The sequence below is a fragment of the Mobula birostris genome, chromosome 21 (assembly GCF_030028105.1).
Source record: "Mobula birostris isolate sMobBir1 chromosome 21, sMobBir1.hap1, whole genome shotgun sequence".
Lineage (NCBI taxonomy): Eukaryota > Metazoa > Chordata > Chondrichthyes > Myliobatiformes > Myliobatidae > Mobula > Mobula birostris.
In genome coordinates, this window is record NC_092390.1 from 20,335,209 (window position 1) to 20,344,535 (window position 9,327).

The 9,327-nt window shown below is 45.1% G+C and overlaps 1 protein-coding gene across 1 annotated transcript in view; it reads right to left on the minus strand.

Moving 5' to 3' along the window:
* The window catches only part of tspan15 (tetraspanin 15), a 136,343-nt gene extending 129,381 nt beyond the window's left edge, over positions 1–6,962 (minus strand). The window contains exon 1 of the mRNA XM_072239704.1: positions 6,826–6,962. Within this exon, the coding sequence (XP_072095805.1) occupies positions 6,826–6,921 (96 nt within the window). The 5' untranslated portion in view covers positions 6,922–6,962. The remainder of the gene's footprint in view (positions 1–6,825) is intronic.
* Positions 6,963–9,327: the final 2,365 nt, after the last annotated feature.

Sequence of the window (9,327 nt, forward strand, 5' to 3'; positions counted from 1 at the left end):
AGTAGCATTATCAAAGGAAACCACCTGAGGAGGTTTTAGACTAGATGAACAATCAAGGATGTAGCTTTTCAGAATCAGAATCACCTTATTGCCAGTACATGAAACACAGCAGAATTGATTGCAGTTTGGTGCCAAGCATAAAACACGGGACAATACCATAACAGACAAAACAATAACAACCAACAGTTTACAAGACAATAGCGCAAACAGCCATGAGCAATTAGCTGAATAGTCACATACACAAACGTCAAGAATCAAACTTAAATGAATGTGAACATATGAAAAGACTCAATAATTATCAACAGAACAAGTAGAGTAGGAAAGGCCATTTAATAAATGTTGTGCAGGGACAGTTAGGATATTACACCTGAGTGAGTATTGTTGAGAAGCTGGGTAGCTACAGGACAGAAGCTTCAGAGATGATGTGTAGTCCTGGTGCTGATGAACTTGTAGTCTCTCCCTGATGGCAATTTGGTGAATAGGTGACTATGAGGGAGGGTGGAGTCAGCAGTAATTTTTTTTAGATGTTTTCTTTGCTAGGGCGGTAAACAGGTCTCTTAATGTCAGTAGCTGAGAGACAATGATCTTCTTTGATGAGTGGATCACTTTTTGCAGCCTGGACTTGGAGAGAGGAGGCAGCAGGAAACCAAACACTGACAGAGGTGGTCACAACACTCTCAATGATGGCTAAGTAAAAATTCATCAGGATACACCATGAGGTGTTAAGTTTCATAAGGTGCATCTTAAAGAAGGAAAGAAAGATAGAAAGTTTTATGGAAGGCATTCCTGAATTGAAGGCCTTGGAATCTGAAAGCTAGATTACCAGCAACACAGTGATTAAAACAAAGATCAAGAGTACAGATGTCAGGAAATCTAGAAGCGGCTTTCCCCAAATGCAGAACAGCGGAGAAGATATACAGATAGGATCTCCGGGCATTTAGAGAATCATGGTCTGATCAGAGACAGTCAACGTGGCTTTGTGAAGGGCAGATCGTGTCTAACAAGCCTGATAGAGTTCTTTGGGGAGGTGACCAGGCATATAGATGAGGGTAGTGCAGTGGATGTGATCTACATGGATTTTAGTAAGGCATTTGACAAGGTTCCACTTGGTAGGCTTATTCAGAAAGTCAGAAGGCATGGGATCCAGGGAAGTTTGGCCAGGTGGATTCAGAATTGGCTTGCCTGCAGAAGGCAGAGGGTCGTGGTGGAGGGAGTACACTCGGATTGGAGGGTTGTGACTAGCGGTGTCCCAAAAGGATCGGTTCTGGGACCCCTATTTTTTGTGATTTTTATTAACGACCTGGATGTGGGGGTAGAAGGGTGGGTTGGCAAGTTTGCAGATGACACAAAGGTTGGTGGTGTTATAGATAGTGTAGAGGATTGTCGAAGATTGCAGAGAGACATTGATAGGATGCAGAAGTGGGCTGAGAAACGGCAGATGGAGTTCAACCCGGAGAAGTGTGAGGTGGTACACTTTGGAAGGACAAACTCCAAGGCAGAGTATAAAGTAAATGGCAGGATACTTGGTAGTGTGGAGGAGCAGAGGGATCTGGGGGTACATGTCCACAGATCCCTGAAAGTTGCCTCACAGGTAGATAGGGTAGTTAAGAAAGCTTATGTGGTGTTAGCTTTCATAAGTCGAGGGATAGAGTTTAAGAGTCACGATGTAATGATGCAGCTCTACAAAACTCTGGTTAGGCCACACTTGGAGTACTGTGTCCAGTTCTGGTCACCTCACTATAGGAAGGATGTGGAAGCATTGGAAAGGGGACAGAGGAGATTTACCTAGTTTAGAGAGTCTGCATTATGATCAGGTATTAAGGGAGCTAGGGCTTTACTCTTTGGAGAGAAGGAGGATGAGAGGAGACGTGATAGAGGTATACAAGATAATAAGAGGAATAGTTAGAGTGAATAGCCAGCGCCTCTTCCCCAGGGCACCACTGCTCAATACAAGAGGACATAGCTTTCAGGTAAGGGGTGGGAAGTTCAAGAGAGATATTAGAGGAAGTTTTTTACTCAGAGAGTGGTTGGTCTGTGGAATACACTGCCTGAGTCAGTGGTGGACGCAGGTACACTAGTGAAGTTTAAGAGACTACTAGACAGGTATATGGAGGAATTAAAGGTGGGGGGTTATATGGGAGGCAGGGTTTGAGGGTCAGTTCAATATTGTGGGCCGAAGGGCCTGTACTGTGCCATACTATTCTATATAGTGGTGAACTATAACTTTAATAATAAACTGCAGAATAACAAGCCAGAACAGAGACTTAACACAACAAGGCAACAAGGTAACTGAAAGTTAGGAGCAAATGCTTGAGGTTGCTGTTTGAGGGAGCGCCGTTGGACCCATTCAACTATGCTGTGCACCATCTCTGGGTCCATAGTTATGAATGGATGAAAGGACGTAACTCAGGAAGGAAATTACTGGGGTGTGGAACTGGCATTTTTCTAACTTGCAGATACAGCTGGTTTTCAAGGAGACACTGAAGGACTGAACGTTTATGACAGACGTGATCTCTGGGGTCCTCGGTCCTTGGAGAAGATGAGGGTGTTGTTGAGGTAGACAAACATATACCTTTGTGGCATATCTCAGAGGATCTCGTTGTTGAAGGCTTGGGAAATGGCTGGACTGTTGGAAAGTCCTAAAGACATCACCAAATATTCATAGTGGCCGTTGGGTGTTATGAACATTGTTTGCCACTCACCCCCTCGTGGATGTGGATTAGGTTGTAGGCGCTCCACAGACCCAGTTTGGTGAATATCTGGGCCCTGTGGAGTGTTTTGAACGTGCTATCTAAAAATGGGAGAGGGTAGTGGTTCTTCATGCTGAGAGTCCCGCACCGTTCGGGGACTGGGATGGATGAATGGAGCTGTGCTCTAGCGCTTCGGCAAAGAAAGGCAGAGGGTGAACAGACAACTTGGGGGGTGGGTGCCCGGGAAAAGGCAGATTGCATCGTCATGTGGTCTGTCGGGCAGCAGAGGGCTGGCTTCCCTTTTTCTGAAGGCGATGGCTGAGTCAAGGTATTCCTGTGCGAGTTCGGTGAGGTCGATGATTTCCTCTGTTTTCGTGGATTTCTGGGTGAAGTCAGCTGAGGTTGCGGGCAGGTGGGTACACAACACAGCAGTGAACCAGATGACCAGGCAACGTGGGGGTTGTGAGTGGACAGCTGGGATAACCCTGGATGAGAGGAGCGTTGGGTGCATCAATAAGGAGAAAGTGAATGGACGCAGTGTTCTCTGATGCTCATGTGAACAGGTGGCGTGTACACTCTGACCATCTCAGACCCCAAGGGATGTCCATTAATGGCCGTGTTCCCGACAGGATGAGAAATATGCTTAGTAGGGAGCACTGCACACACAGAGTCCAGTCCAGAAGGTTACCTCCTCTGCTGGAATCCACCAGAGCCTCCAGTGTGCGTACAGCCAGGGGGGTGTGGAGGAGGACCGAGAGAATGTTGGGCTGTGCTGCTGGAACCACCGTCATCAAAATCCCCGGCTTTGCCTGCTGTTGGTGACTGAGATGGAGGTCGAATCGTTCGGACAGAGATGACGCTCAGTACTTGGTGTCGGAGAGCTGATCGGAGCCCGAAGTTTTCGGATGACTCAAAGTTGGACTGTGGTTGGGTACGGCAGGGAGAGTTTTTCTTCCTTCTCCCGTCTGCGTGAGATGTGGGACATTTGAGAGACTTTGAACTTTTACTGTGCTCATGGACTTCTTCATCAAGTTATGGTATTGTTGCACTGTTGTAACTATATGTTATAATTATTTGGTTTTGTTAGTTTTTTTCAGTCTTGGTCTGTCCTGTGTTTTGTGATAATCACACTGGAGGAAATATTGTATCATTTCTTAATGCATGCATTACTAAATGACAATAAAAGAGGACTGTGTGTCTTCATAATCTAAATCCTGGTAGTGGTGTACGTTCTACCTCAGACTAAATGTAGCTTAAGCTTGAAGAACTCTCTGAACAACCACCACCAACGTATCACCTGGTGGAACCAGAGGAGCCAATACACTTGATCACTGTTATACCACCATCAAGGACACTTACTGTGCCATCCCGCACCCACACTTTGGACAGTCTGATCACCTGGTTGTACTTCTACTCCTAGTGCAAAGGCAGAGTCTGAACACCAATGGTGAGGGCCAAGGGAGGCAGAGGAGCGCTTACAGGACTGCTTTGAGTCAGTGGGGTGGACAATATTCAAGGATTCATCTTTGAGGTCTGAATGATTACACTACAGTTGTCACTAACTTCATCAAGACCTATGTGGATGAGTGTGTGTCTTCAAGAACATACTAGACATACCCAACCAAAGGCTGTGAATGAACCAGGAGATTCATAGTTTGCTGATGTCTAGATCTGTGGTTCAAGACTGGTGATCAAGAGCTATACAAGAGGTCCAGTTACGACCTTTGAAAGGCTATTTTAAGGGGGGTAAAACAATTCTGATTGAGGTTACAGACAGAATCAGATGTACGTCAGCTCTGGCAGGGTTTGCAGGCCATTATCTTCCTACAAAGTGAAACCTAACATCATGAATGGCTGTGATGCTCCACTCCCAGATCAGCTCAACGCCTTTTATGCACGTTTTGAAAGGGAGAATAAAACTACACCTGTGCGAATCCCTGCAGCATCTGCTGACCTTGTGATCCTTGTCTTGAAGGCTGACGTCAGAACATTTTTCAAGAGGGTGAACATTTTCAAGGCATCAGGTCCTGATGGTAGACCTGGTAGGGCTCTGAAAACCTGTGCCATCCAACTGGCTGGAGTATTCAAGGATATCTTCGATCTAACTGCTACAGGCAGAGGTTCCCACCTGCTCGAAAAGGGTGACAATCATACCGGTGCCCAAGAAGAGCAGGGTGAGCTGCCTCAATGACTATCACCCAGTGGCACTCACATCTACTATGATGAAGTGCTTTGAGAGATCGGACATGGCTAAAACCATGCTGCAATTTGCCCATTGCCACAATAGGTCGACAGCAAATGCAATCTCATCTGCTCTCCAAGTGGCCTTGGATCACCTGGACAATAGTAATAGCTACATCAGGCCACTGTTTCTTGATTCAATATTCAACACAATCATTCCCTCAGTTCTACTCAACAAGCTCCAAAGCCTGGGCCTCCATAGCTCCCTCTGCATCTGAATCCTCAATTTCCTCACCACAAGACCACATTCTGTGTGGATCAAAAATAATATTGCCTCCTTGCTGACAATCAACACTGGAGCACCCCAAGTATGCATCCTTAGCCCACTGCTCTGCTCTCTTCACACCCACGGCTGTGCGGCTAGGCGCATTTCAAATGCTATCTGTAAATTTAACGATGATACAACTGTTGTTGGCAGAATTTCAGATGGTGATGAGGAGGCATACAGGAGTGAGATAGATCAGCTGGTTGAGTGGTGTCGCAACAATCTTGCACACACTGTCAGTAAGACAAAGGAACTGATTGAGGACTTCGGGAAAGGGAAGTTGAAGAAACACACACCAATCCTCAATGAGGGATCAGAAGAGGCAAGGGTGAGCAGTTTCAAGTTTCTGGGTGACAACATCTCTGAGGATCTATCCTGGACCCAATATATTGATGCAATTACAAAGCAGTCCTGACAGTGCCTATATTTCAATAGAAGTTTAAAGAGAATTAATAGGTCATCAAAGACATTCACAAATTTCTACATATGTACCATGGAGAGCTTTCTAACTGATTTCATCAGCGTCTGGTATGGAGGGACAGGATCGGAAAAAGTTGTAGAAAGTTGTAAGCTCAGCCAGCCCTGTCATGGGCATTGGTCTCTCCAGCAACCAGGACACCTCAGAAAGGACCCCCATCATCCAGAACTTTCCCTCTTCCCATTGCTACCATCAAGGAGGAGGTACAGGAGCCTGAAGACACACACTCAATGTTTCAGGAACAGCGTCTTCCTCACCACCATCAGATTTCTGAATGGGCAATGAACCCGTGAACTCCACCTCAGTATTTTTTCCTTCTCTTTTTGCACTACTTACTGGATTTAATTTAATATATTTATATACATACATGTTATTGTAATTTATAGTGTTTTTAAATATGTATTGCAATGTACTGCTGCCGCAAAACAACAAATTTCAAAACATATGCCAGTGATATTAAACCTGATTCTCAATCTGATAATAAGAATATTTCCCCTTGGGCTTAACGTGGGAGGTAGGAGGTTTATAGGAGAGACTTAGAAGGGATCTGGGTTTGGGGGTGTGAAGATATCTTTACACACACAATGTGATGACGTTTGGCATGCACCACCTGAGCACCTGTTACAGGTAGATACTCTCACACATTTAAGCAGAATCCAGACAGGCACTTGAATCACCAGGGGAAAGGAGGCTATATCCTCACGAAGGTAAGCTGGATTATGGACCGATGCAGTTGGGTAGCATGGACATGGTGGGTAGAAAGGCATCCTTCTGTGCTGTTATGAGGCAAGCTATGCAGAGACGTGTAAACAAAGGGTGAGAATTTTATAAATGATCGCTTTACTAACCAGGTCTGCCAGCAAGCAGGTGATGAATGGTAAAGTACTGGGAAAAGTCTTGGATGATCTGAATTTTGCACAATATAACAAGGGCATGGATACGTATTTCAACAAGAGTTGAGCGGGGCCATAGTTAGGAAAACTAATTCAGATGGAATAATTGTCAGGAAAGAGGTGGTTCTGGTTAATGTCAGTTTGTTCCCGAAGTTCAGGTGCTCTGTTGACATTCGGACGTGGGCTGTTCCTACCACCACATATGCAGTGCTCTCCCTCCCTTCACACGAGTTGCCGCCGCTGCCGGTTGACACTTACCCAGAAGAAGGTGGCGTACGCGACCAGCGTGAATTTGAGGTACATATAACTGAGGCGTTGGCAATAGTTGCGCGGCCCCACTGCGCGATTTGCCATTCTGGCCGTTGTCAGTCCAATTTACCTGAAGTCAGGTCCTTGTTCACGCACTCTTTTCCGGTTTATTCGTACCTGACTCCACCACGCCCCGGCACAGTCGCCAATCAGCAACTCGATTATCTGTGACTGACATTACAGCCACCAATCAGAACAAGCCAAGCCCCCAAAACCAACCGAGGAAGCAGCGCGCCCTCCGCTGTGGGCGAGGGTGGGAGCAGTGGCCAAGGAAAGGCGGTTGGTAGTCCAGTTGTTGGCAAACCGGAGTTTTACCAACAACTCCCTTTCCACAAATAGTTTCCTCAATATAAAGACTTTATCTCTGGTCGAATTAACAAGCAGCAATGCGGGAAATAACTATCTAAGTTCAGGAAGTCAACAAACGTATCGAAAAGCCCGTTCACGAACGAAGAATTCGTGATCAGAAAAGCGTTGAGAGCCTCACACAATAGGGTTCAACAAAGGAAGGTCCAAATTAGAAACTTAAGTAACTAGTGTAGATGTAATTTAAACGGGTATCGTTAGTTGATGAGTACTTTTAAAAAGATTGCCATTGAGACAATATTTGTAAGGAGACACAATATATAAAAGCTACTTTAAGAATTCTACTAGCAAGAACTAATCTCAGAAAGTTGACGAGGGATGCTGCTGCTGATCTGAAGTGTTAGATTCTAGGTGCAGTTTTTAGTCCACAGGTAGAGTGCACTGCTGAATGGTTGCAGTTTCATGAGGTGCTACTGGCATTTTATCGGGAGATTCAGGACTCAGATATAGACATTTTGAAATAATCCCGGGAATGAAAGAGTTAATGCATGAAGAGCGTTTGATGGCTCTGGGTCTGTCCTGGCTGGAGTTTAGAACAAGGAGGGGTTTCTAATTGAAATCCCTAGATAGAGTGGATGTGGAGAGAATGTTTCCAATAGGACCTCAGAACAGAGGGACGTCCAGTTAGAACAGAGGTGAGAAGGAATTTCTTTTGTCATTGAGTATATTTAAAGCATAGCACAGAGCCATTAAATACATATAGTCTAGATAGGAAAGGGATGATAGCGGAGATGAACAAGTGGCTGAAAAGATGGTGCAGGGGAGGGGCAGGGTTTCAAGTTCTTGGATCACTGGAACATTTTATGGGGAAGGAGTGACCTGTACAAGAGGGATGGATTGCTCCTGGACTGCAGGGGAACTAATATCTTGGCCTGGAGGTTTGCTATTGCTACTTGGGAGGGTCTAAATTAGTTCTGGGGGATGGGGGGTGGGAGTGCTGGTAAGCAGATTACCAGGTCAATAAGTGAAGGATCAGACAGGGAGGTGGATGTCAGGGAAAGTGTTGAAATAATGGGTACAATGGGACGGATAGTTTGAAGTGTGTATATTTTAATGCTAGGAGTATTATGGGTAAAAGTGATGAACTTATTAGAGCATTGTACATGGAACTACGATGTTGTGGCCATTGTAGAGACTTGGCTGAGAGGGGGGCAGGAATGGGTAATTAATGTACCAGGTTTCTGAAATTTTAGAAAAGGTAGATAGAGAAGGAGGTAAAAGAAGTGTGTGTGTGTGGGGGGGGGGAAGAATTGCACTACTAATCAGGGATAATGTCACAGCTGCACTCTGGGGAGACATAATGGAGGGGTCAAGATACTGAGTCTATTTGGGTAGAACTCAGGAACAGGAAGTTGCAATCACATTGATGGGATTATACTACAGACCCCGTAATAGTCACTGGGAGAGGAACAGATATGTAATCAGATTAAGGAAATATGTAAAAATAATTGGGTTGTTGTATGGGGAATTTTAACTTCCCTAATATAAACTGGGACTTCTTTAGTGTAAGGGGTTCAGATGGGACAGAATTTGTTAAGTGTATCCAGGAGGGTTTCTTAAATCAATATTTGGATGGTCTAATGAGAGGACCTCGTGTTGGGTAAGGAGCCCGGCCAGGTGACTGACCTTTCAGTGGGTGAACAGTGAGAACAACTCCTTAACTTTCAGGGTAGTAAAAGATAAGAATAGGGATGGTCCTTGTTGGAGAGTCTTAAATTGGAGTAGGGCAAATTACAAGGGCATTAGGCTGGAACTAAGAAGAGTTAATGGGGAATGACATTTTTCTAGCAAGTCCACATCAGACATGTGGAGGGTGTTTAAAGACCAACTGCACAGAGTGCAGGGAAGTTACATTCCTGTTAGAAGGAAGGGTGGGATGGAAAGGTAAGAGAACCTTGGATGTCCAGAAAGTGATGAATTTAGACAAGAAGAAAAAGGAAAAGTATGTAAAGCTTCAGAAGTTGGGATCAAACTGAGCACATGAGGAATATAAAGAAGCCAGAAAGGAACTAAAGAAGGGAATTAGGAAAGCCAGGAGGGGCCATGAAAAGTCCTTGGCAAGTACAATTAAGGTGAATCTCAAGG